This window comes from Meriones unguiculatus, chromosome 8 (genome assembly GCF_030254825.1).
Source record: "Meriones unguiculatus strain TT.TT164.6M chromosome 8, Bangor_MerUng_6.1, whole genome shotgun sequence".
Classification (NCBI taxonomy): Eukaryota; Metazoa; Chordata; class Mammalia; order Rodentia; family Muridae; genus Meriones; species Meriones unguiculatus.
The window spans coordinates 21,182,235-21,209,567 of record NC_083356.1 but is presented as its reverse complement, the minus strand read 5'-3'; the positions used below and the strand labels follow the sequence as shown (position 1 = coordinate 21,209,567).

The window sequence follows — 27,333 nt, the reverse complement described above, 5'->3', positions numbered from 1 at the left end:
ATGGCACATTGGGACCTTCGTCCCCATGCTCTGCTCCTGCCTCCTGCTGGAGTGGTTCCAGCCTGTTTGTGTGAGTCTGGTGTTCAGCTTAGAAAGGATGCTCTCTGGGCTGGATATGAAGCACAGTCGGTAGTATGCTTGTTGAGCTGTGTGAAAACTAGGTTCAAGCCCTAGCATGGCAGTAATCTTCATGCTTGGCACATGGAGCGGGGGGGGATCTCAAGTTCAAGGGCATGCTTAGCTACATAGTGAGTTCAAGACAAAGGTGGGCTACATGAGACCCTGTTGCAAAGAGACAGAGACACAGAGAAACACAGATAAAGAGAGAGACAGACAGACAGAGACAAAGACAGAGACACAGAGAGACACACACGGAGAGGGGTTCCTTAGCTCATTTCTTTCAAGAAGTAGCCCTGAGAAAGGGGCAGAGTAGAAATAGTGTCTCCAGTTTTCAGATGGGAAAACTAAGGCCGGAGGAGATGAGGGAGTCACTTAAATGGTCCAGTATGTCAGTGCAAGACTCAGTCATATGGTGTGTCAGAGGTGCTGGGCCCAGCGTCTGTCCCTAACTGCAAATGCACCCAACCCTAAGAGGAGGCCACCCAGAGCTACTCGGGGACTCCAGGCTTGGTCTGCTTTCTCCCAGCTACTGCTGAGAAGTCAGCAGGCCCCTAGGACTGTTCCTTGGAGCAGTTGTGGAGTGTGTCATGACAGTCCTGTTTTCCCTTGTGACCTTGACCACCACAGGGCCTCCCATCTCCTTCTCCAGGGCGGGGCTCAAGGGATCTACTAGTTTGTGCCTGTGACTCACAGTTACTGCCTGAGGCCCTGGCTGGTGAACTCCATGATCCCAGCCCTCTTACCCTATCAACTGGAGACCAGCAGAGATGAGACAGCTGCCCACAGTCCTCAGACACTAGCCACCTAGATGTGGTTCCAGGTGGCCTCTAGGCCAGCCTAGTAGAAAGGAGAGCTGGGGTCCGGGTAAGGCTAGTTCCCACATTCCCAGGGATAGGAGTATAAGGAGGGCTTCTTGCTCTTGCCACCACCCCCACTTTGGAACGCTGTGGAGGGAAGTTCTGCACTCCTCAGGCCTCCATACTTTCTTCTTTTCCTGTGCTGCATGTTGATGTGGTCTGAGAAGGGCTTTGATCCTCCCAGGCTGGAGTAGAGTGGTGCTGATGTCTGGTCAGTTGGAGGCCAGTGTAGAAAAGTACAGGCTTTCCCACTTTTCTTTCCCATTAGTGCTTTTTTTTTTCTTCCAAGCAAAATGTGTTTATGGCACTGTAATATAGGAAATAGGAAAGCACAAAGAAGAAACCAGCCAGGCGGTGGTGGCGCACGCTTTTAATCCCTGCAGTTGGGAGGCAGAGGCCGGCACATGTCCGAGTTAGAGGCCAGCTTGGACTACATAGTGCGTTCCGGGATAGCCAGAGCTACACAGAGAAAAACTTAAAAATAAAGAAATAGATGAATAGATAGATAGATAGATAAATAAATAAATAAATAAATAAATAAATAAATAAATGAAGAAACAAAACCAGCTAGAGGGAAGCCTTCCCGACACCTCTTTGAAATGGCATCTGCTGTCACCCTTCCTTTCCCTGCCCCCACCTAGCCTGACTTTCACAGGTATGGAGGGAATGCCTGGGCACTCTCAGAGCAAGAGTCTGCCTCTGTCTGGTCTTCCTCCCTTCACACAGATGGGAATGCGAAAGCCACCATAGCTTCTTCTCAGGGGTGTCCACTCTCCACGGAGACCTACATTTTCCAGATCCCCGTAACTGTGCCTGAGAAGGTCTGTTGAGTGACAGGCCCAAGGTCAAGGTCAAAGGTGACCAGCAGTTAGCACGGACTGAAGTGCCAGGTGCTGTGGTGAGCCTGCCACATGTTCAATGGAGACAGTTATCTCTCAGTCTCGTCAGGTGGATGCTCCCATCCCTGCTTCTGCATAGGGGCAGACAGAGCCCAGAGATGAGAAATTCCCAAGAAGCACTAGGCCCACAAGGTGGAGTTGGCTTGTTTCAGGAAGTGTCTCCAGGGGAGGTGGGGAGCCGGTTTGGACACTAATGCTGCCTTCTGTTTGCTTTTCAGAGCTGTGCCCACAACACAGTCCCCTGGACCCCACACCCCACACGCTGGTGCAGCCCATCTCCTCTATTCTGGCCTCTGACCCCAGCAGCTGTCCGCGCTGCCAGCAGGAGGCAGGCAGGCGGCCCTTAGGCCTGGGCAGTACTGACTCAGGCCAGGAAGGCTCGGGCTCTGGCAGCTCTGCAGGGGCCGATGGGGATGGACCCCAGAGCAGTGAGGATGGGGCCTCCTCAGGCTTGGGGAAGGAGGAGGAGCAGGAGGACGGGGCAGCCCGACTATGTGGGGATGTGTGGCGAGAGACGCGAGCCAAGCTGCGGGGCATCGTGGACAGCAAGTACTTCAACCGAGGCATCATGATGGCCATCCTGGTCAACACTGTCAGCATGGGCATCGAGCACCATGAGCAGGCCAGTGCGGGGTACAGGGCTCGGGGCTGGTGAGGGTGGAGAAGCAGGCCAGTGGAGAGCCTCGGGTTCGGGTTGGGCAGGGGTGGAAGGGCCAGGCTGAACTCACCCCCACATCACACCTGTCTCCCCAAACCCTGGCTAGAGCGGAGTCTAATCCTTCTATATGGCTTCACAACTTTGCCCAAGGCCGCACTCTAGGGGCAGATGCTCTGGGGTAGCTTTAGGATGAGCGGATGAGGAGTGAGGCTTGACAGCACAGGACTCAGGGCCTGCTTTTTTTCCCTCCTAGGCTGCCCAGAAGTCTGTAGCCGACAGGCTGCTCCTGGGGTAACAGCCTGTCAAATCTGGGCTCAAATCTGGAATGACCCTATTTCCTGGCTCCTGTCCACTAGTCCTTTTGGAGGCGTGGCTTCTTTGGCCTTCTCCTCAGCCTGGTGGGGTACCCCAACTTGCCAGCTGGCTATGTCCGGCTCACTGACCCAAGGTTCCACAGGTAGCCAGCAGCCCTGCTCGAACCCACTTCCTGTGGGAAGATTGATACCCTAGCAGGATTTGGATTTTGACCCCCTTGGCTTTAGTGTCACCATCATTCCCCTGCCTGGAGGGGGCCACACTCTTCATGTCTCTGCTCATTAGCTCACCAAGCATAGGCTTCATTCAATTTAGTTAAATGTGGCCCCTGGGGCCGCGGCCACTCAGGTGGCACTGCAGGTTTGCCAGCTATTTTGACTTAATTAAAAAGCTCTTTGGGGAGGGCTGCTGGATGGGATCTCTGCGAGGGGGAGGCTGTGGAGAGGAGAGGCCTGTGCTCTGCCTCAAGGCCCTGGACTGTCAGAATGCAGAGACCCAGCAGGGTTTACACTCTTGGGAAAGGCACTGTGAGAAGAGCTCCTGTTGGGTATCTGGCTCTGGTGTCTATACCCTGTCTCTGGCTTGCTGCAACCAGTTTTCCTCACACTTCGGACTTTAGCAAGCAGTTGTTAAATAGCTGCTTGTTTGAAATGGGTGATGGACACCAGGGACACTGGGAGACAGTACAGATCAGGGCTGTTTTCTCACTGGTGGGTTTACCTGAGCCTCGCTGGTCTCTCACTTCTTAAACTCCCCATAAGGCAATACCACAGCCAAGGCCATTTCCTTTGCCCTTCAGTCTGACCGGGGCCAGTCGTGGCTCCCTGCATGAGTCTGCTCAGGGTCTTCTCCGGTTCATCTCTCTCTGCCACACCCCACTTGAGCAGGCCTGCCTTCTTTAAAGATTGGTTTTTAACCCAGCTGTGGTGGCGCATGCCTTCAATCCCAGCACTTCAGAGGAAGAGGAAGGCAGGTCTGAGTCTGAGACTAGTCTGCTCTACAGAGCAAGTTCTTGGACAGCCATGGCTAACTCAAAGAAACCCTGTTTCAAAACCAATAACAACAACAACAAAAGCAAACAAACGAACAAACAAAAACATGTTTTATTACATCTCTACCCATTGAGCCATCTCATTGGGCCCCTTGAGCAGGCTTTCTAAATTTGTTAGAGCCTCTTCCACCGGGACAGCAGAAGTCACAGGCTGCTGAAGTTGCCTCCTTCTTGGAGTCCCCACCTGGCTCGAAGAGATCCTGCTAGTTGTAGGGTCTATTCTGATCTCCTCATCTGCAGCCTTAGCTGAGAGATGAGGACTTCTTCATTCTCCTAAGTCTCCTGGGGATTTCTTTCTTTTTCTTTCCTTTTTTTTCTTTCCTTCTTTCCTTCTTTCCTTCTTTCCTTCTTTCCTTCTTTCCTTCTTTCCTTCTTTCCTTCTTTCCTTCTTTCCTTCCTTCCTTCCTTCCTTCCTTCCTTCCTTCCTTCCTTCCTTCCTTCCTTCTTTCTTTCTTTCTTTCTCCTTCCTTCCTTCCTTCCTTCCTTCCTTCCTTCCTTCCTTCCTTCCTTCCTTCCTTCCTTCTTTCCTTCCTTCCTGTGATGGGAATTGAACCCAGGACATGCTAGGAGAATGCTCTGCCATCAAGACACACCCTGCCGTTGTTGGGTGTTATCTCTCTTCATGAGACACTTACAGGTCTTCCTGGCCGACATCCTTTCACCTGTCACCTCCTTCTAAGCTAGTCCCTATATGGGATATCCACAGCCATATGGAGCCTGAACAAATTATTCTTGGTGATGGCTCTCCACTATTTGAGCAGTGGTGGTCATGCTAAAGGCCATGAGCTTCCTATAATTAGGGAGGCAGGGGTGACAAGCCAGGACCTTACCACGTTGCAGGGATACAGAGAGTTCTCTGTAGGCCTGAGTGGGGTGCAGGGCCCAGTAGAGGCAGGGTGGGGGTGAGGAGGAAAGGACCTGTGGCACTCTCCCCTTTCTCCTTGCATGCCATCTGCAGCCCTGGGCCACCTCTCACTGTGGGTGCCACCTCAGTGGGGGATGCTCAGAATAAACCTGGGGGTGGATCGGCTTCCCGCAGAGAGACGTCTGAGAGCCCAGGGCGAGGAACAAAAATACCAGCCGGCCCTGCGCAGAGCTCTGCTGAACAATGGCTGCCACTCCGAGATGCTTTAAAAAGAATGGTTTAAAAATGCGTCCTCCTCCTCCTCACTTCTTCTTTAATTAATTTTTGAGGCTCCAGACAGTGGATGGTAAACTCACCCAGGCTGGTGGCAGAAGGCTCAAACAAAAGGCCTGCTGGTAATGACGGAGTCCTGAATACCTACTAGATGCCAGCATTCACACGTTCGCCTTTCCGACCACCGTGTGTGTGTGTGTGTGTGTGTGTGTGTGTGTGTGTGTGTGTGTGTGTGTGTGGCATGTGGTGGCAGCAGGGGGATGTCTGGCTTATCTGTACATAGAGACACCAGCTAGATAAGCATGTGACTTTCCCAGGGCCACCCTTTCTGTCAACTGTAGAACCAGGACTGAGACAGACCGTGAATGAAGGACACGGCCTCTGAGCAGTGGCCTTCCAAGTGTGAAAACAGGAAGCAGTGACCAACACTGAGGTGGCACCCACAGTGAGAGGTGGCCCAGGGCTGCAGATGGCATGCAAGGAGAAAGGCTGGCATGGGGTGGGCTGCAGAGGGGATACGCCCGACTTAGAGCTGCTGCCTCACTCCCCACGGATGTGGGACCATTTTGGTTCCAGCTCCCAGGGGAATGCGTTCAAGGCCTCCCCAGTCGTGGGTGACTCAAAGCTCATTATGTAGTCCCCGTCAAGTAACCCAGGGTTAGGGTGACTCTGGAAAGAGAATTATGGGATGGTTTAGTGCCTGACATTTTAACTCTGTGAGGGAAGAGAGAGTTGAGAGAAAGAGAGAGAGTGATAGGGTCCTAGTCAGGGAGGGCTTCCTGGAAGAGAGAGCACTGAGGATGGATCTTGAAGGATGACCATGAGTTATCAGTCGGAAAGACAGGTATGAGGGAGGGGAAGGACCCGGAGCTTTCAAGGAGGATGCACGCAAAGGGTGTGGGGACAGTCCACGAGGCAGGGCGTGGTTGCTTGTCTACTGAGGGCCTCGAGGACACTTCTATTCTCAGTGCCGTGGAGAGCCATGGGAGGCTTGCAATGATGTGTGCTGAACAAAGGTCTTCTAAAATGCGGCCAGGTGATGGTACCTGGTTCACAGCTGAAGGAGGACACCTGACTCTGGAGTGGACCCCAGCTTGGCCTGGTCATGACCCTGACTCTAACCCTGAGCAGTCACTTCGGCCTGAGCCACGGGTTTCCTAGCTGTTAAAGGGGACAGTGCGGGCAAGATTGGAGCACAGGTGATGAGCGCATAGAAAGGGCTTTGCCCTCCTGCGCCAGGGAGGAGCTTAGCTGCCACCTGCTGCCACTGTCACCGCGGACGGGTTCCCGGACTGGTTCAAAGACCTGTGCATGTCCTTTAATCTACCCCCCCTCCCAGAGGTGGCTGGAGATTGGCGAGTTGGGGCCACCCCGAGCCCAGCACTGGGCTAGGATGAGCCCCTGGGCCTTCTAGGTGGAAGCTGGCATTTTCCCATCTGGACCACCTGCTCTTCCACAGGCTGCGAGTCAGGCATTCCCGTCATACTTCTCCCTGTTGTTCTGTCTGTCCGTCCGTCTGCTGTGATTTCTGTGTTGCCTCTCTTTTTTCCGGAGTGTCTCTGGCTTCTACCGTGTCACCGTGTCTCAGGCAACTCCCTTTTCCTTCCTAAAATAGGATTTCATCTAGCCCAGGCTGGCCTTGAACTCACTGTATAGTCAACAGTGACCTTGAACTTCTGATCCTCCTGCCTCCAACCTCTGGAGTGCTGAGCTTACAGGCATATGCCGCCGTGCCAGGTTAATGGGGGTGCTGGCAATGGTCCTGGCACCCCGTGTGTGTGAGACAAGCTCTCTGCCAACTGAGCTACATCCCGAGACCACTCAGAGCTGATAGCAGGGCTTTCGCCTCTGCCCTTTGCTCACCACATCCCTATCTGTCCATCCATCCACCCTGCTCCCATCTCTCTGCTCCTCTCTGCATCTCTGCCTTGTCCCTTCTGCACCCCCTCCCCCCTCGCTTGGTCTTCCACCTGTCGTGTCTATATTCATCTGCCTCTCTCCAGCCTGCCTCTCTCCCGGAAAAAAAAATGCTCTTGGGAGTGATGGATGGTCCATTAGAGAAAGATTAACAGGTGTGCACTGCCTGGAAAAACAGCTGTTGCGGGGGAGGAGGGAGGCGAGTTAGTGACCTTTCTGAAGCGCAGTGGCTCGCGCACAGTTGGAGGGACCGTGTGCCGCACTGCGTGGGGCTGAGAGCCAGCGGATGGCCATCTTGGACCCCGCCGGCAGCCACCTTTCTCATCTCTGAAGATTTGATTTGGGTGGGCTGAGTGCGCTCCATTCCCGTTCCTCCCACCCGCACCCCTTCCAGGGTCCTGCTCCCCTTGCCTTTTGTGAGTCAAATGTAATTACAGATGGAAATGGGGGCCTCTCCTTTCATCTGGGCTTGAGAGGAACTGGAGCTTTTTTATTGGATTTCCTGGGCACTAGATGGGAAGCTGGTGGCTGGATAATTCTTTTTCTTTCTTTTTGTAAGCCACATGGGATCAAAGTTAGGCCCCTGGGGTTCCCTGTGGCCCAGTGGAAGGGCTGGGCTCGGAGTTAGGGTGCTGACAGGTGAGAGGTGGTTTGCTGTTGTGACACTATCTTGTCACCCAGCTCTTGCTCTAGCTGGGAGTTCGGCTTGGTCACCCTTCTCTGCTTCTATGTCACCAGCTCTCTTTTACTCCCTCTGGGTGGCTGCCTGGCTCCCCAACACCCTCCCCAAAACCATACTCAGCTTAGCCAGTATTAGTGGGTACTGGCTTTGCTTTGTTTTGGGGTGATTCGTGGGACTCTGTCACCGAGAGCAGGCATCCTCCTTGCAGGAATGTAGGCCCAGCACAGGGTGGCCTCTTGGAAGATGTTATACCTTTAGGAGTAAACAAATGAATGAGTGAGCGAGCAGGTTCAGGCAGGATTTCCGTGTTCGGCAATTGAGTCTGTTCTTCCCCCTGGGTAGTTCTGTGCAAGTCGATCCTCACTACCCAGCCAGTTTCCTTATCAAGCGGAAAGGTCATTGGCGGCCTATCAGGTTTCGAGGTTCAGTGAGAGGGAAATAAGCAGCCATTCCTTTTCTGGGGTCCAGGCAGAAGCCATTAGTGTCCCCATGAGCATAAGCCAGGCCCTTCAACGCAGAGAGCACAGGGTCAGAGCTTCCTTGACTGACCCTTAACTAGAGGCCGGGAGCCTACGAGGCTGCGTTCACTATCTGTCCTGCTTACAGGTAATGGGAGAGAGGCTCACAGGCAGGAGGCCATGTCTGGCCTCTCTCTCTATCCACACAGCAGCCTGGTCTGTTTCAGAGCAGGGTCCTGGATGGTACCATTTGCAAGCTGCTGCCTGCCTCTTAAAATCCTGAGAGGAACAACTCCAGGGGTAGAGAGAGGCCTGTGGCTAAAGAATGGGGGTCCACTGTCACCAGCTAGTGACTCCCGGCACTCCCCTTCATCTTCTTGGTGTTTCCTGAGTGGCACCGTGGAGGTGCCCTGTTCCTAACATGCAGCAGGTACCCTGTTCTCTGTCCTCTGTCTCCTGGCAGTGTGTGAAAGGCTGGCCCAATGCCTCCCACTGTATAGTACCAGCCTCACTCCCTAGTGGACACTCCTCCCTCCACCCCACCCCCAACCCTTATCCAAAGGTAGCACAGTTGAGAAGTCCTAAAGACTATGGTGCAAGTCTACCGGACGGCCAGGGTCACACGTTCCCCGCCCCCACATCCCACAGCCCGAGGAGCTGACCAACATCCTGGAGATCTGTAATGTCGTCTTCACCAGCATGTTCGCCCTGGAGATGATCCTGAAGCTGGCTGCCTTCGGGCTCTTTGACTACCTGCGAAACCCTTACAACATCTTCGACAGCATCATCGTCATCATCAGGTAACCATCCTGTCACCCCGAAGCTGAGGAGCAGGGGTGAGAGCCTCGGCCCCTCGCCGCACAGGAAGCCTCTGAGTGGCAAAGGAAACCATTGCCGACGGGCAGTTACCAAAATACCGAATAAACCGGTGTATTTACTAATATATACTTCTGCACCAAGATGCTCGCTCAATAGAGGCGGCAGTGAGTCTGAGGCCAGCGGAGTTGCAAACAGGGGTTGGAAACCCAGAAATAGCTACGTCAATCCTTATGCAACCTGAGGCTATCAGCTACTCTGATTGCCCACGAAGTCACAATTCTGATTCTCTGGTGGCTTGTTTACATTCATAATCACCTCAGAAAGAGGATAGCGACCTTCAGAGGCTGGCGAGACTGGGCACAGGCTGTTGCCTCCTCTTCGCCCTTCTTCACGTCTGTGCGTGTGCATGTGCATGTGCGTGTGCGTAGGTCAGAGGGCGACGTGGCAATGAGTCACTTCTCTCCTGCTGTGGACTCCTGAGGACTGAACTCAGGTCATCAGACTTGGTGGCAAGCTTCTCTAGCTGCTGACTCCTCTCTCCAACTCTAGCCCCAGGCTTTTTAATGCAGGATCCATAGGCTCCTGGCTAAGAAACCCTGATTTAGGGGGGCTGTGGAGTGGCACCCAATCCCATTTGTTAGATGGATGGATGATGTAAGGTGCTTCTCTGCCCTCCGTGCCCTCTCTACTTCTTCCACCTTCCCACCCCCTTGGCCTCCCACTGACACTGTCTGCCTCCCTTTGTACTGGCTGCAGCATCTGGGAGATTGTGGGGCAGGCGGACGGCGGCCTGTCCGTGCTGCGCACCTTTCGGCTGCTGCGGGTGCTGAAGCTGGTGCGCTTCATGCCGGCGTTGAGGCGCCAGCTCGTGGTGCTCATGAAGACCATGGACAACGTGGCCACCTTCTGCATGCTGCTCATGCTCTTCATCTTCATCTTCAGGTGAGCTGCACTCTCCTAGGAGTACTTGGGGTCTGAGGGGTGGTGGTGGAGGGGGATACGGGTGTGCGCCTGGGACGTGGTGGCTGGGGGAAGATCCTAGGGCCAAAGTTGCCAGGATCTGGCTTGCAGTCCCAGCACCACCATCCAACCCCAGTGGCTCCAGGAAGGCCCTTCCTCTGAGCCTTGGCAGCCCCCTCTCTTGACACGGACCCGAGGTTCCCCTCTCTTCTGGTACCATTTGGTCTTGGGAATGGCAGAGAGCTCAGTGTGGTAAGTCTCCTGAGCCACCTCCTTCCCTTTCACAGCATCCTTGGGATGCATATCTTCGGCTGCAAATTCAGCCTCCGCACGGACACCGGAGACACGGTCCCCGACAGGAAGAACTTCGACTCCTTACTGTGGGCCATCGTGACGGTGTTCCAGGTGAGTGGCAGCTGAAAGTTCACGGATTTCAGGGGGGTGGAGGACATCTAGACGGCAGGTCTGGGAGAGGCTGAGGCTGACAGGCTGGGCTTGGGGGAGCTGGGCCTGGGCCTGGACCAGGGCCGAACCGTGTCCTTCTCAACAGATCCTCACTCAGGAGGACTGGAACGTTGTCCTGTACAATGGCATGGCCTCCACCACCCCCTGGGCCTCCCTCTACTTTGTTGCCCTCATGACCTTTGGCAACTATGTTCTCTTCAATCTCCTGGTGGCTATCCTGGTAGAGGGCTTCCAGGCTGAGGTAACTAACTGGGCTTAGCTGCTGGGCAGGGGACAGGCCTGGATGAGGGATGAGCACAGCTCTAAATAGTCCTCCCCAGCAGAGCTGCTGACAAGGCGGCAGGCTTCTCATTCCAGGAAGAAATGCAAAAGGAAGCTGCAACCAGGATCCCACTTCTCTCCCGGGATCTCCCTTCTCCACCTCAGATTCTAAAGCTTCCAAAATCTGGGTTTCCAGGGCCTGCTTCTCCCTCCATACTGTTGGGCTTTGGGGAGTACTGGAAATCAGGAGGGCTGGCTTTTGCCGCCAAAGCCCTCATCAGGCTCTCACATCCCTGCTTTGAACCAGTTTCCTCCATCTGTAAAAGGGGGCTGGAGAAACCCATTGAGAAATCCCGAGGGTGGGGTGGGAAAAGGCAGCGCTGACCTGTTCCGACGGGACCTGATCTCCCAGGGTGATGCTAATCGCTCCTACTCTGATGAGGACCAGAGCTCATCCAACATGGACGAGTTTGACAAGCTCCCAGAGGGCCTGGACAGCAGCGGGGGTAAGCGCACCCACTTTCCACGCAGGGCCAGGAGCCCTCGATAGATTCCCAGGTGGACAGGGGGCAACAATGGCTTCCCCAAGAAGCCTAGGCTCCGGAACTGTTACTTGTCTGTTTTTTTTTTTTTTTTTTTCCACAATTATAACATCTCTTGTCTGAAAGAGGTGCTTTGGTCTCAGAAGCAGACAATCGTGGACCTCCTGGATTCCCCTAGAAAGACCACCTGTTTCCCTTCCCACATGGGGCTCTGACTTCCAGCCCCAGTGGGATGTGGCCTGGGCTCTGGTCACGTCTGACACCGCTAGGCAGCCTTTTCCAACCATGCCCAATGTCCATGGTAACACAAGAGGATGGTTCCTGCCTGTGAGCATGGGACTGAAGAAGCGCTCTTGCCTGGTGGAGGTCCAGGCTGGCTCCAGAGCAGAGGGGAAGGGTTCATGAAGAGGCGAATTACAGCCTCCTAGGCAGGATGGAGGAAGGCACAGAAGCAGGCTCCAACCTCCAGGATTTCCCAATGGAGGACATCTCCCTCGAAAGGCTCTCCAACTTGTATACATTTATTTTTGATTATCTCATGGCTTCCTCTGCTCGTCTGTCTGTTTGTCTGTCTGTCTGTCTGCCATCCTCTCACACCTCCAGATCTCAAGCTCTGCCCAATACCTATGACACCCAATGGACACCTGGACCCTAGCCTCCCCCTGGGTGGGCATCTGGGTCCCGCTGGGGCCATGGGCACCGCCCCCCGCCTCTCACTGCAACCAGACCCGGTACTGGTGGCCCTAGATTCCCGAAAGAGCAGTGTCATGTCCCTGGGCAGGATGAGCTACGATCAGCGTTCCTTGGTGAGTCCTGTGGGCTCTGTGATGGCTGCTGGAGGTGGGGGCACTGAAAGAATGTGGCACAGGTGTCCTGGCGAGGCTACCACACAATCCAGTCCGTGTTGATGACAGTCCTGGGTGCTGGGTGCCAAAACAGGTCTTGGTAGCCGGAATGAAAGAGTGGGGTCTGGTGGACAGATCTGGGATTTCATCCTGGCAGCAGTGTATAGACGAGAGGGGTGGGGCCAAGTAGAGCTTGAACCTGGCCTCTGCCACCCCTGAGCTGTGAAAAATGGAGCGAATTACCACCTCCCCCCAAGCCTGTAAGCCTGTAAGGCAGGCGCTTGTTTGTTACATGCTTTTCTCTAGAGCAGGGAAGGGTTTCATGTGAGTCAGACATTGGAGTGGGTGCGCTCGCTCTAGCACGGCGTCCAGGAGGTCTGGGCCTTGGTGCGAGATTACGGTGCGGGTGGCGGCTGATCCAGGTCGGGTCCTCTCTACAGTCCAGCTCTCGGAGCTCCTACTACGGGCCCTGGGGCCGCAGCGGGGCTTGGGCCAGCCGCCGGTCCAGCTGGAACAGCCTGAAGCACAAGCCTCCCTCAGCGGAGCACGAGTCCCTGCTCTCGGGGGAGCGCGGCGGCAGCTGCGTCAGGGCCTGTGAGGGCGCCCGGGAGGAGGCGCCACCCCGCGCCGCACCCCTACATGCCCCGCACACCCACCACGCGCACCATGGATCCCACCTGGCACACCGTCACCGCCACCACCGCCGGACGCTGTCCCTCGATACCAGGGACTCGGTTGACCTGGCAGAGCTGATGCCCGTGGTGGGTGCCCACTCACGGGCCGCTTGGAGGGCAACGGGCCAGGCCCCTGGGCACGAGGACTGCAATGGGAGAATGCCCAACATCGCCAAGGACGTCTTCACCAAGATGGACGACCGCCGCGACCGTGGGGAGGAGGAGGAGGAGATCGACTATGTGAGTGGAGACTGGCTGGGACGCCCCTGAAGCTGCTGAAGCTGCGCTCTGAGAGCCAGTCTGCAGGGCCGAGAGGGGCAGAGCCAAGGGTGGTCTGTGCGTAGTGGGTGGGGCTGGAGGGTGGGGCCTGAACTGCCCACTGACCTACCCTGTCACCAATCTTTCCTTGGCTGGAGCCTGGGGGCAGAGTTCAGAGTTCATCCCGTGCCCCCAGTTTGTTGGCTGGTGGAGTGGGAAGAGAGGGACCCGACCGCTCAGCACCGGCCCCAGCACCCAATTCCTTGCCTTGCCAGACCCTGTGTTTCCGGGTCCGCAAGATGATTGATGTCTACAAGCCGGATTGGTGCGAAGTCCGCGAGGACTGGTCGGTCTACCTCTTCTCCCCAGAGAACAAGTGAGTAGTGGCTGGCTGGGAGAGTGACGTCCAGGGGAGGAGGGTGACCGAGAGTTCCCTACTACCCTTCATATGCCAGAGAGAGGAGGGTCTTCAAGGGACGGCCAGGGTCCCGGTGTCCCTCCCTCTGGGGCTTTCCTGAACATCTCTGTCGTTTTTAAGCCAGCTGTGTGCTGGACACAAGGCTGGACAGACCCACAGGCAGCCTGAAGGCTCAGGGGCAGCCCTTCCCGTCAGGCCTTTGTGTTGTTACTTTGGTGTATGGGTGGGGGGAGGCTCTCGTTGGGAACCTTAGGCAGATGTTGAAGGGAATCTCTTTCTTCAAGCCGTTCTGGTCCCCTAGTGTGTGTCTTGGCTCTTTGTCTTCCTTCTGGTCAGAGTGGGAGGCAAACTGACCCTCTTGGGGGGGGGGGTGTTCCTTGACATCCACTTAGGTTCCGGATCCTGTGTCAGACTGTCATTGCTCACAAGCTGTTCGACTACGTGGTCCTGGCCTTCATCTTCCTCAACTGTATCACCATTGCTCTGGAGAGGCCCCAGATTGAAGCCGGTAGCACTGTGAGTGGTTGCAGTCCTGGGGCCGGGATGGGGGGGCCAGAACACTGGGGATGACAAAGGTGGGGGAGAGCTCAGCCAAGCCAGACACTTAGCATGCAGAGACAGGGGTGGGGGTGGGGCAGGAGGGATGAGGGAGGGGTGGAGTGGCAGGGAGCACACCTGCCTGTGGGAGATCTGAGAAGAGGTGGTCATCGTGGCTGCCCCTGGCTGAAGCTGGCCAGGCACACCAGGCATCCGTGGAAGGCCTGGGCTCTCACGGCCTCTCCCATTCTTTCAGGAGCGCATCTTCCTCACGGTGTCTAACTACATCTTCACAGCCATCTTTGTGGGCGAGATGACACTGAAGGTTGTTCTGGGCTTTACCCAGGATCCTCCCCACCCTCCCCCGTAGAGTCCCTGACCCTCACCTCTCCTGCTGGCCTGGCCCTCAGCAACATTCCACAGGCCCCAGAGGTCCACTCCTGTGGAGCTCTAGACCCTGGGTTGATCTTCAGGAACTGGAAGGGGATCAGTGGCTCCTTCTTCTCCACTCATCAAACCCGACTAGCAAGGCGCATTTGGGTAGATGCTTCCCAGTGTTGGTGGCTCTGGATCGGGGTCTCATCGTCAAGCTCTGAGGCCAAAGCTTACAGGCTTCCCTGGGCCCGAACCCTGCTCCTTCCTGCCTATCACCAGCCCCCAGAAGAACCATACCCCATCCATCACCTCCTTACCTCCCTTTGTCCTGCTTCTGGGGAGGGGGGAGTCTTCTGGCCCCTCCCCCTCCCAAAGCCTGACCCCCCCGCCCACCCCCAGGTGGTTTCCCTGGGCCTGTACTTCGGCGAGCAGGCGTACCTGCGGAGCAGCTGGAACGTACTGGATGGCTTCCTGGTCTTCGTGTCCATCATCGATATTGTGGTATCCGTGGCCTCCGCGGGGGGAGCCAAGATTCTGGGGGTCCTCCGGGTCCTGCGGCTCTTGCGCACCTTGCGTCCCTTGAGGTGAGGATCCCGACCTCAACACGTGGGGGTGGAGTGGGGGATGGGTGTTGCCGAAGTCTTAGTGGATCTCAATCACTCCGGCCCCGACCACGCAGGCTCCCGAGAGAATTGTGCCAAGCGTATCCTGCTGCCGTGGGAGGAGCCTAAGAGTCCTAGGGAGAGGGCTAAAATTGCCTCCACTGCCTTACCTCCTCTGAGTCCCTGGGTAGCTCACTGCCACCTCCGTGTTGTCACCTCTTGGGTGTGGTGTGCCTTCGATGGGCTTGGGTGAGGAGGTCTGTGCATTGATCTAGGTAGAGATGGCCGCTCGTCCCCTGGCCTAGCCAACCTGGCTCCTGTATCTTCGTTTCCTGTGGGACCTCCTCCCCCTGGAGCTAACTGTGAGCCGAGCCGGGGCTGTCTCTCTGTCGGCTGGGCCGCACAGTACCCTTGGCCTCCCTTGCCTGCCTGCAGGGTCATCAGCCGGGCGCCTGGCCTGAAGCTGGTGGTGGAGACCCTCATCTCTTCCCTGAAGCCCATCGGCAACATTGTGCTCATCTGCTGCGCCTTCTTCATCATCTTCGGCATCCTGGGGGTGCAGGTGAGGGCTGGCCACTCTGTGGGGGGACAAGAAGCCGAGCACAGCCTGTACACTCCTACCCACCCCACCTGTGTTCACTCACCTGGGGACTCGGGTGGTCTTGGTGGGGCCAAGTGAGAAATGCAGGCCCAGCGGGGGTGGACTGAGCAAGGGGCAGGCTGTGTGTGAAGGTCAGTCCCTGGAGCTTTCCCTCCTCTGGTTGTGTCTGTCTTACCCTGAGCACTACCCCTCCTGCCTTCCACACAGCTTTTCAAGGGCAAGTTCTACCATTGTCTGGGAGTGGACACCCGCAACATCACCAACAGATCTGACTGCGTGGCCGCCAACTACCGCTGGGTGCATCACAAGTACAACTTCGACAACCTGGGCCAGGTGAGCACGCCTAGGGTCATGAGGGTCACAGACCTGGCTCCAGCCCTGTACTGTCAGGGTAGTTTCCCAGTTTCCCATTCTGCAAAGTAGGTAGGGGTGGAGATAGCAGAGGCTCAGGAGGGGTAGGGCTGGGACCCTGGGTGCAGAGTCTGCCGGCACATGAAACTTAACAGGCACTTCACGCACACTGGCACAGCCCCTCAGGCTTGTCAGGAAGCTTCCTGTCTAAAGGCTCACTGCTCCCTCACTTAGTTCCTGCCATGGGTCAGGGCATGGGAGCTTATGGACTTTCTTGCTGGACATCTCACAGACATTTCCTTCTAGAACTGAGATGGTAACTCAGGACTCTGGCTCCAGTTCGCCTCTACCCCACAATAGCAATCACATAGTCTGGCACATAGTAGGTCTTCAGGGAGGCCCCGTCAGCTGAGGGCATAGTTCTACTACTCAGGAAGACCTCTTTGTCTTGGTCTCCTAGAGGCAGAACAGTAGAGGGCTGATGAACCCACATCTCTTACCCCTACCCCCTTCCTTTGTCCTCCAGGCTTTGATGTCCCTCTTTGTCTTGGCCTCCAAGGATGGCTGGGTGAACATCATGTATAATGGATTGGACGCTGTTGCTGTGGACCAGCAGGTGGGCATGACTGGGGCCACAGTGGATGAAGATGGTGGGGAGAGGACCATCTGACGCTTGGTCTCCTAGAACCAACCTGGTTAGATCTAAAGCTGAGGAGGGTCAGGGGAGATGACCCTGTGTGTGTTTCTCTGCTCCTTGTCTGCCTGTCTCCTCTGCCTAGCAATGGATTCCACCCACCATTCTGAGCTTGGTTGCCTCCTGGTCACTTTGTTTTCTGCTTTGTTTCTGGATGGACGAATAAGGGGGTGGGGGGAGGCTGGGTAGATGGATGGATAGGTAGATGGATAAGTGGACAAGTGGGAGGGTGGATGGGAGGATGGATGAGTGGATAGATGGGCATGGACGTGGTTGGAAAGGTAGATGGATAGATGGGTAGACTCATAGATGAGTCCGTGAGTGGGTGAATGGACATGTTGCTGGATGGATAGACAGACAGAGAGCTAGATTAATGAGTAGGTGGTTAGATATATGTCTGGGTTCATAGATGGAAAGATGTGTGAGTGGATGGGTGAATGGATGAATGGGTGGGCTGGTGGATAGACAGTGGGTGGATGGACGGATGAATGGGTGAGTGGACAGGTGGGTAATATATTGGTTGGATAGATGGTGGGTGAATGGATGGGTGGGTGATGGGCTGGGAAGATGATGGATAGTTGGATGCATGCATGGGTGAATGAGTGGTAAGTCAATGAAGAGACAGCAGACCAATGTGTGCAGGACACAACCACAGGAGCAGGGAAGAAGAGGGCCCTTTTGCTCACCTCTTAACATGCCAGGCCCAGGCTAGACTTCCCATTTGCTGTGTTGTCTTCACTTTTTGCTCTGGAGGCAGGCTGCCCATCCGAGGCCACTTTACTGTGCCCATCAGCCTGCTCAGTCCTCACTCTGCCTCCCCTGCAGCCCGTGACCAACCACAACCCCTGGATGCTGCTGTACTTCATCTCCTTCCTGCTCATCGTCAGCTTCTTCGTGCTCAACATGTTCGTGGGTGTGGTTGTGGAGAACTTCCACAAGTGCCGACAGCACCAGGAGGCCGAGGAGGCGCGGAGGCGCGAGGAGAAGCGGCTGCGGCGCCTGGAAAAGAAGCGCCGTAGTGAGCACGTGGTGGATGCTGGGATGGGCAGGGTCTCCCTACCCACTGCTGTGCCCCTAAGGGGTGCCCCGGGGTGGGTGTGACCCAGGTCTGCTGGGCCTTTGGAACTGAAAGAGAACAAAAGATTTAATTTGTTCTTTGTCCACGGCCCAGCACCTTTCCCCAGAGTCTACTTGTCCAAGTGACCTGAACCTGTCAGTAATCCCAGCCCTGCCCACCTGATTAAAGACGTGCACCAGTGCAGGCAGAGACACAGAAGTCTCTCCTGTGGCACCACTGAGTGGGGACTTTTAGAACACACCTGCTTCTCATGTTCTTCCTCCTGCACGTTGTCTACAGTTTTTGGGGCAGTCATCCATCCCTGGATGGCCAGCCTTCAGACCCTTGTTTCTGCCTTATCAGACCTAGAGTCCTTGTCATAGGCCTCTTTGGGGTGTTTGGGGATAATGTGTGCCCCAACATCTCTGCTTCCTGCTCCCAATGTCTCACGGTTCTCACGGTGCCCTGGCTGGTAGAGGAGCACTCTTCTCCAGGACCTGGTGTGGGCCGGCATGCTTCTCTCTTGCTTCTTCCCTACCTATGGTCTTTCTCCCTTCTTTGTGCTCTTCCTCTGCTTGGTCCAACCCTGTGTGGTCTGTGCCACTCTCCCACGCTCCCCGCAGAAGCACAGAGGCTGCCCTACTATGCCACCTACTGTCCCACAAGGCTGCTCATCCACTCCATGTGCACCAGCCACTACCTGGACATCTTCATTACCTTCATCATCTGCCTCAACGTGGTCACCATGTCCCTGGAACACTACAACCAGCCTACAGTGAGTCGTGGGGTCACCATCTAGTCTAAGACCAACGCTGGTGAGAACCAGTGTTAGGTGGCTCCCACATCAGGGACATCCATGAAGTCCCTCTATGATGGGCTTATGATGGGAGGAGGAGCAGGGCAGCTGGTGAGTTAGAAGCTTGAGATAAAAAGGTCACTCTTCCCATGTGATCATGAGTAGCAGTGGCTATGGTCTGTTAACATGGATGCTGCAGAGCATGATGCCTGCTTCAATCCTCATTGTAATGTCAATGTTGGGAAAACCTTGGTCTGAGTTTTCCAGATGAAGAAGTTGAGCCCCAGAGAGTAGGTAGGCAGCAGAGCCAGAATTGGAACTTATATTTGTGGTCAGAGTCTATTAGGGCCCCCACTGCCCACTGAGTATCCTGAGTTTGGGGATGACTTTCTGAGGGCAGGCCCATGGCAAGCAGCCTTGACGTGGATGTCAGAGGAGGGTGAGGGGCAAATGCTTTCTGAAAAACTCCACTTGACAAGAGTTGGCAGGAAAGGTGGAGCCAAGCCTCCAGGTGAGAAATTAGCATCTTATTTCAGTGGACAGAGGAGACTTTTATGAAGTGAAAAGGAAGGGAACCATGGCAGAGTGAACAGTAATTGTAGAATTTCCAAATTAATGTGAGGAAATGGGATTATCACAGTTTATAATTGCCAATCATTTGTCCTGTGCCCGGCACTGAAGAGCTCATTTAATTATCACAGCAACTTTCTGATAGGTGGGAGGGATTGATTTCTTAAATTTTTAATTGAAGAAACTAAGTGTCGGAGAGGTCAAGCACTTTCCCAGGTCACAGACTGAATAAGGACCAAGTGCTAAGCAGTATTCAAATCTACACAGTCTGGTTTGGGGAACCTTAACAACTACCCCATTCTGTCCCCAAAGAGGAGCGACCGGGTCAGGCCAGCACAAATAAGGAAATAACAATGTGAAATGGCTACCACACATGGACACATAAGGAATGAAAAGGGATAGACATAAATCAAAAGGGACAAAGCATTACACTAAATGTAAATGGACCAGACTCTCCCTTTAAAAGGCAGACTCCCTGGTTGCAGGAAGGTTCTCGGGCAGATCACGGTGCCAGACCATGCTTATCTTTGCCCCTGTAGTCCCTCGAGACAGCCCTCAAGTACTGCAACTACATGTTTACCTCTGTCTTTGTGCTGGAGGCTGCGCTGAAGCTGGTGGCATTTGGCCTGAGGCGTTTCTTCAAGGACCGGTGAGTGGCTGGACCATAGTAGGGCAGCAGGCTCGGGAGGAAGTCCTGATCTTTGAAGCAACCTGAAGGATCCGGTAACACCTGGCTGTTGATGGCAAAGGACTCCTAGATAAGGACTAGGCCCCTGAACAGGAAGTAATCAAGTCTCATTGGATGAATGCAGGCTGTCTCCGCTCATCTCCTGTGGGTTCTCTGTAACCTGAAGACAGGGCATGGTCCGCCTCGTGCTGACTTTTCTTTTCAGATGAAGTAGCTGAGGCTTAGAGAGTTTGACAGACTGGTCAAATGCTACCCAAAGGGGTTAGATCGTTTAGGATTTAGACTTAGAAGTCAGAGTCCAGGCCTCCTTCCCTACAGGAGGCCAGAGGTGTGTCTTCAGCTTTGTAGAAAGGAGAAAAGGGGTCAGACTCGTTGACATAAGAGGGGATGGGTAGGAGGAATGTATTTACACACTCTGGTGGGCCCCACAGGAGTGCAAAGTACTGGGAGACTGCCTTCCACTCAGGTGTGTCTGAGCCACCGTGCTCCCTCCCTACCCCATTCCCACTCCTTCCTCAACTGCCCTGCTGTACAGATGGAACCAGCTGGACCTGGCCATTGTGCTCCTGTCCGTCATGGGCATTACCCTGGAGGAGATTGAGATCAACGCAGCCCTGCCCATCAACCCCACCATCATCCGTATCATGCGTGTTCTGCGTATCGCCCGGGGTAAGTAGGAGACAGGACAGGGCAGGGACAAGCAGGAGCAGGAAGGGGACACCCCATCATCTAGTGGGAGAACATGTAAGAGCATGGGGAACATGGGGTCAAGAGGGGCTATCTGCTGAATAGGGCAGAGCAGGATCCAAAGGAAGCCCACCTGCCACCCACACATCCAGCTGCCCACCTCCACTTGTGGACCTCAGCTTATGTTGCTGTGCCCATAATCTGTGTGGTCCAGTCTCAGGATGTACCACAGGCACCCAGTTCCAGCTTTGTATGCTACCTGGCAACTGTAGCAGAAACCCTTCTCTCATCCCAAAGTTTTTCCTCCTTTTTTCAAAATCTTATCGCCACAGAGATGGCTGGGTGTTCCTTGCTCTCCTGCCCATTGCCTCTGTGTTCTAAGGAGGGAGAGATGTGCAGAAAATCTGTGCGTGGCACCAGAGTCCTCTTTAGCCCCAAGGGACAGGAGGGGTTGCGGACCCTTGTGCCGGCCATCTTTGCTACTTCACAGTTACTGACTTACTCATCCACACACTTGTGTCTCTCTCACTCCGCTGTACATGTTTTGTGGTCTTGGGCCTTTCTGTATCCACTCTGTGTCCTGTTTTGTGCACATACCGGCTCACTCTGCAGCTGTAGCCATGTTCTTTTAAAAATAGTTATTTATGTACTTTCTGTAAATGGGCATTTTGTCTGCATGTGTGTCTGCATTGAGTCTCACAGGACTACAGTTATAGACAGTTGTGAGCCACCGTGTGGGTGCTGGGAATAGAACTCAGGACCTCTGGAAGCGCAGCCGGTGTTCTTAACCACTGGGCCATCCTTCCAGACCCTGCAGCCACATTCTTCTGTGGCGCTCAGGAGGGAACACTGGTCACAGAACTGTGTTCCCCCTCCCCTCCAAGTTCACACGCTCGCATGTACGTACTCGTGTGCACACACCCATGGCCTGGACTGAATGTCGCCCACAGTGTTGAAGCTGCTGAAGATGGCCACGGGAATGCGGGCCCTGCTGGATACGGTGGTGCAGGCTCTTCCCCAGGTAAGAGCCCCTTCTGGAGCCCTGCCTTAAGATGTAGGGTTCCTGGTGTGGGGCTGGGCCCTGGGGGATGCAGGTTTCAAATTTTCCTTATCCCCAGACCTGCCAAGACCCAGGGCCGAGTCACTTCCCTGGGAAGTTGTTTGGATCTCTCCCGCTTCTCTTAGGGAGCTCACAGCATGGCCACCAGCATCCACTCCAATGTCCACCCTTAAGAGGACTCTGAGGACCTGTTAGGTGCTTTGGGGAGCTCCCGGCTAGTGGAGAGATAGACAGCTCAGGGTCCTGTGGGAAGAGGCCCGTGTCATACTCCAAGGAGGGACGAGGCACAGGTCACTCCCTGGGAAATCAGAGAAGGTGACTTTTGAGCTGGACCTAGAAAGGGGGCTCAGTGGGAAGATGTCATGTGATGGGTGGTGGGTTCCCATATGGCCTTCCAGGAGGGGGCGTGCAAGCCCCAGGCCGAGCCGGAGCACGCTAATTAGGTAGGACAGTGTCCCGGCTCGGTGGAAGGTGAGCTGGGCTCACAGAGGGGGTCATTTTTCATCCCCTGGTGCCGTGCAGTGTTAGTGCCTACCACCCCACCCAGCCACGTCTGAGCGCTGTGCCGAGCTGAGCCTTGCACACATGCATACTCACTGTGACTCACATGGGTAGGTGGGTGGGGCTTTATGCTTCATGAAAAAAATCAAAGACATGCACTGAGCACGCAGGGAAGATGCAAGTAAAGTATTGGGGTCTGCCACTGAGGACACGGGTGAATCCTGTTCTTGAGTTTGCTGTGAGCTTCCCACTGTAATAAGGTAAGCCCACCAGAGACCACCACACAGACACTTTTTTATTTTAAATTTTATTTTTTTTCACAAATTTTTCATGATGTATCCCAATTGAAGCCCCCTCCTTCAACTCCCTCCAGTCCCACCTTCCCTCCCTCTTTCTCCCTCTCCCCTTCCCCTAGTCCACTGAAAGGGGGAGTTTTCTATCATTGCCATCTGCCCATAGCTTGTTAAGTCTCATCAGGACTGCTGGCTCCTCTTCCTCCGTGGCCTGGCACAAAAGGATCAGTGGCCCAGCAGTGGCCATAAGTGGAGTAGTTAACCAGTGGGCCCAGGAGAGCAGGGATTGATATCAGTTGTTCAATTCCTGGAGTTTCTTTTCTCTTTCCTCAATGTTATTTCTGACCATGGCTAAACATTCTCTAATTACCGCTAACTGGTTGGCATAGAAGCAACAGGTTTCTCCCATCGCCACATGGAGACATCCTTGTTCTGCTAAGGAACCTACCTGGGTTTCCAGATGAAAAACAGAACTTTCCAGATGGCCCGGGTCTATGTTTGCTTGAGTGCTGAGTTCCTTAAAAAAAAAAAAATTTTTTTTTAATCGCCCACAACTAGGGCTGGAGTTCCAACTGCAGTGGAGTCTAGGATGCCTGCCCCCACCAACACAGGAATGAGAATGGGGAAGGCTTGCCGTGCACAAGGCAGCCCACCATCTAGGTTTAGGTGGGCCCTGCCCAGTCCTACAGGCAAACACCTGTGGTGTGACATAGCTGAGAACTCGAAGGAATGCTGTCGCTTCCATTGCAAACAGTTCAGAAATTGTGCACTGGTGAAGCTATTAATGCAAACAAGCGAGCAGTGAAACACGACGGCATTTGCCTGGCTCTCGGCAGCTAGGAGGGGCGGGGGGGGGGGCTGTTGGCAAATCAGGCCTAGTATTCAGTAGATTGGAGCCCCATTTCCTCCACCCACAGCCCCAGGGGTGTACTCCTTTGCAGCGTCTTTCCCCAGTTGTCTCTGGATATGATATTTTCCAGAAATCCCCCCTGGAAGATGGGTTGGTCTTAGTGAATTGTCTGGCTATGAGTTCCCCAGTTCTGGTCTTTCTTAGGTTCTGGCTCAAGGTGGTTTGAGGCTTTTCCCACAGGGAGACAAAGAAGACAAACTAGGATAGACAGAGTCACAGGGCCCGTGTCAGTCTTAGCTGTGGTGGGTTGGAGGACCTGGTGACAGCCTGTCTTTGTCCTTTGTGGCCTCCCTCCTCTGGGTATGGTGGAGTCATGGTATGGCACTGGCAACTTCCACCTCTGTAGGAGGGATGGGGATCACAGGGCATGGGCTTGTCCATGTTGGTTCGAGGCTTTGGGTCAACAGGCTGGAACTTGTGGGCAGGCTCAGACATGTGCAAGGCCACCGACTCTTGAACCACCTGATGAATGGTCTCTGGGCTCTAAGGATTTGAGGAGGGAATGGTTAATAATCCTTATGAGTATCTCCTAGCTTAGGGAGGAGTGGGGAAGCTTTCCAACCACAGTTCCAAATGGAGTGAAATCTCAGTGGGGGGTACACCTAGCCTTTAGAAGGGCAAATGGCAGGAGGTTGCCAGTCTCAAGGACGTATTTAGTTAGAGTTTCCTTCAAGGTCCTATCCATCCTTTTTACCTGCCCTGAGCCTTGTGGCCTATAGGCACATTGTAAGTTTCCAACCAACATTTAGGACCTTTACCAGATTTTGGGAAACTTTGGCTGTGAAGGCCGGGCCATTGTCGAACCCCAAGGAGAAGGGCAATCTAAACTTAGGGATATTCTTTTTCAGGAGTTTCTTGGTGACCACCGGGGCTGTCTCCACGCACGTTGGATAGGCTTCCACCCATTCAGAGAGGACATCTATGAAAACTAACAAATACTTATACCCATGAACATGGGTTTTATAAAATCTACTTTCCACTCTTCCCTGTAGGTGCTTCCTCAGGCACGGATTCTTTTGGGGCTCTTTTTCCTCCTTTGGATTTACTTGAGCACAGCAGTCCTTCTGAACACAGCACCTTTGCTAAGATTGTCTAGTTGAAGGGTGCAATGTCTGAGCCCAAGTAACTCAGCAGTTTGGCTTCCCCCCTGGCGGGTGGCATTTGTTTGATGACCATTTGCCTTCTGAAAGCAGCAGGGAGTACAGGTCTCCTGTCTGGCAAGAACCACCATTTACTTCCTGTTTGGCATCTTCCCTCTTTGCCTGTTTTGTTTCTTCCTGAGTGTAGTTTGGGCACTCGAGAAATTTTGGGCTCCAGCAGAATAACCTAGATTTGGAGAGGCCCACTGGTTCTAAGGCCCCCTTCTGGGGACCAAATCAGCTGCCCTGTTCCCTTGGGCCTCTGGGGAATCTCCTTTTTGGTGCCCTTCACCATGGATAATGGCCTTTTTTTTTTTTTTACCTCCATATGGGCCAGGATTTCTTTGTTTTTGTCTTTCCTTTCTGGTCAAGGTGAGGAGTCTCTTTTTTTTTTTTTTTTTTTTGATAGTGGGTTCCATGAACACGGGCTGTGGCAAATGGCTTTGTCCTTCCCACAGTGAAGTGCCTGGGCTAACACCAGGAGCTTAGCCCTTTGTGCTGAGGCTCCTCAGCTGAGGGATTGGGACCACACCATCCCATCCAAGGTGACAACTGCACCCCAGCATACCTGATTCCATCTTGAGCAAAACTGCTCCCATCAGTGTAAAGTACCTCTCCTGCTTTTCATAGCAGGACATCTGTTAGGTCAGGTCTGATGGATTGGGCCTCATCAGTCACTTCCAGGCAGTCATGGAGGGGCTCTGTTCAGTAATCATCTGGCAGCAGGCTGGCTGGCTCATGGCTAAGATTTTAACAAATCAGATACAAAGCTGGTTCAGAACTGCCTGATAATGTGTTATTTGGCCACTGGACATACAGCTCTTTGGGGTTCCCCTCAGGAGAGTGTGGGGTGATTCCTGGCCTAAGTTAAGCTTGGCAACTTTTCCCTGGCATGGCTGTAGAGATGACAAACTGACCAAGAGGCAGAAACAGGATTAAGTCTTTTTTTTTTTTTTTTGGATTAAGTCTTTTGTATAGGTAGGCTACTGGCTTCTTCTGGGGTCCTGGTGCCAGGACAATACCCTGGGCCTTACTCACATACTAGGAGAAGGATTGGAGATGTCCAGGAGGGCTGGGGCATCTTCAGGGCCTCGGAAGTCTGTTGTTCAGAATCTGTCCATTGTAGTGGCTGGTTGCCACTGTCGATACCAAGAACAATGGCCTAACTTGCTTCATGATCCTGAGTGTTCATAAGCAGCAATACCAGAACTTTCACAGAAGTTCCTGCACTTATTTCTTCGTTTTGGGTGTTGGGGTCAGTAGGATTGCCAAGGTTTGGCTCTGGGAAAGTGTTCCTTTGCCTCCTTCCAACTTATACCCAAGTAGGTAACACAGGGTGCACATAGTTGGGCCTTCTTGGCTGAGACCCAGTACTCTAGGTTCTGTATTGTCTCCGTCAGGTCCTCAGGGCCTATCTTACATTCCTCCTCTGTTTCTGAGTCTAGGAGGAGGTAACATACATACTGTGACAGGACGCTCCTTGGATAGCTCTGTCGAAAAGTCTGGAGATGTGCACTCAAGGCCTCCTTGAAGAGTGTGGCAGAGTTTCTGAACCCTTGTGACACCCCAGTCCAGATCAGTTGGCCAGTAACTATCTCTCAGGATCAGTCCATTCAAAGGCAATAATGGGCTGGCTATAGGTGCCAACATGAGGCAGAGAAAGGCATCCTCTAAGCCCAGAACTGTATATACTCGTTTCTCTGGTAGCAGGGGACTCAGGAGGGTATAGGGTTTAGGAACTATGGGATGGATGGTCTCTAGCTTTTTGTTCACCTCTCTGGGATCTTTCACAGGTCTGTAGTCCCGGGTGCCTGGTTTTGGGACTGGAAACGGGTTGCTCTAAGAGGAATGGCAGAGGATGAGGGTTCCTGCTTCCTGGGGCCATCCTGTTGATGTGTTTATCAACCCCCTGTTTGGCCTCTGGTCTCACAGGGTACTGTTTGACCCATACTCGGTAGCAGTACTTAGTAACTGGATGACAGCTGGTGCTCTGTGTATCGCCAAGCCTGGTGGGTTATCCTCAGCCCAGACTCCAGGGTACTGCTGTTGCAAATTCTGCAGGCATCCCAGCGTTTGAGCATGATTTTCGGGGACTAGGCCTGGTTGGAAGTGGTATTCCTCTGACAAGGGTTATGTCACAAGAGCATAGGTTGGCAGCAACTGATAGAGACAGATGCAGAGACCCACAGCCAAACCTTAGGTGGAATTTGAGGAATCCCGTGGAAGAGGGGGAAGACGGATCGTAGGAGCCCGAGGGGGTCAAGGACAGCCCAAGAAAACCCACAGGATCAACTAACCTAGGCCTGTAGGGGCTCCCAGAGAGTGAACCACCAACCAGGGAGCCTGCCTGGGATGGACGTAGGCCCATATGTTACAGTTGTGTAGCTTGGTCTCCATGTCAGACTCCTAACAGTGGGAGCAGGGGCTGTCCCTGACTCTGTTGCCTGCCTTTAGGACCCTTTCCTCCTCCTGGGACTAGGAGGAGAGAAGGGAGGGGAAACTGTGGTCCTGATATTATATATATATATATATATATATATATATATATATATATATATATATGGGATAGGAGCTAAATAGTAAGTGGGTGGTGGTTCCCCCAAAGGATGTGGGGGCACATAGTCTTTGTAATAAGTCTCTCCCAGTTAGGGGATAGGGACGGTCTGGCATGACTAAGGAGTGGGTCACAGGTCCACCATCCAAGAGCTTATCCAGGAAGGGAGCGGTTTCAGTTTTAAAGGGAAAGTGACCTGGCTCTTCTCTGGTCTGGCTGGAAAGCAAGGGCGTGTTTGCTGGGAGAGATGTAATCCATGGGGAAGGAGGGTGTGTTCTAGGATGCACAGGTGCCCAACCAGGAAGTAAGCAGAAGCCTGGGATCCAAAGGTGGGCCCTGAGCTTGTGACGTCATGTCTCCTGCCTTGGCTTCCTCACTTGAGAATGGGGATGCCGCAATCTCTCAGAGCTTGGGGATGTTGAACAATTAAAGGTCATGAAGCTCTTGGCAGGACTTGGCTCACAGGAAGTGCACTGGCAGAGACTGCTACAAGTAGAACAAGGCTGTGGCGCTGACCGGTGTGCGCCCTCCCTCCCAGACCCCTGGGCATCCCGGGTAGGCTCTGCAGGCTGGTGCTAAGC

At 54.0% G+C, this 27,333-nt stretch overlaps 1 protein-coding gene across 1 annotated transcript in view; it reads left to right on the top strand.

The window, feature by feature from the left end:
- Positions 1 to 27,333, top strand: part of Cacna1i (calcium voltage-gated channel subunit alpha1 I) — a 110,963-nt gene that overhangs the window by 71,870 nt on the left and 11,760 nt on the right. The window contains 20 exon segments of the mRNA XM_060389020.1: positions 2,095 to 2,498; positions 8,744 to 8,895; positions 9,671 to 9,856; positions 10,162 to 10,279; positions 10,425 to 10,580; positions 11,013 to 11,106; positions 11,746 to 11,948; positions 12,428 to 12,901; positions 13,195 to 13,295; positions 13,730 to 13,853; positions 14,131 to 14,199; positions 14,649 to 14,833; positions 15,287 to 15,413; positions 15,660 to 15,785; positions 16,330 to 16,419; positions 17,323 to 17,515; positions 18,178 to 18,329; positions 19,460 to 19,569; positions 20,144 to 20,277; positions 21,246 to 21,316. Of these exon segments, the coding sequence (XP_060245003.1) occupies positions 2,095 to 2,498; positions 8,744 to 8,895; positions 9,671 to 9,856; positions 10,162 to 10,279; positions 10,425 to 10,580; positions 11,013 to 11,106; positions 11,746 to 11,948; positions 12,428 to 12,901; positions 13,195 to 13,295; positions 13,730 to 13,853; positions 14,131 to 14,199; positions 14,649 to 14,833; positions 15,287 to 15,413; positions 15,660 to 15,785; positions 16,330 to 16,419; positions 17,323 to 17,515; positions 18,178 to 18,329; positions 19,460 to 19,569; positions 20,144 to 20,277; positions 21,246 to 21,316 (3,269 nt within the window).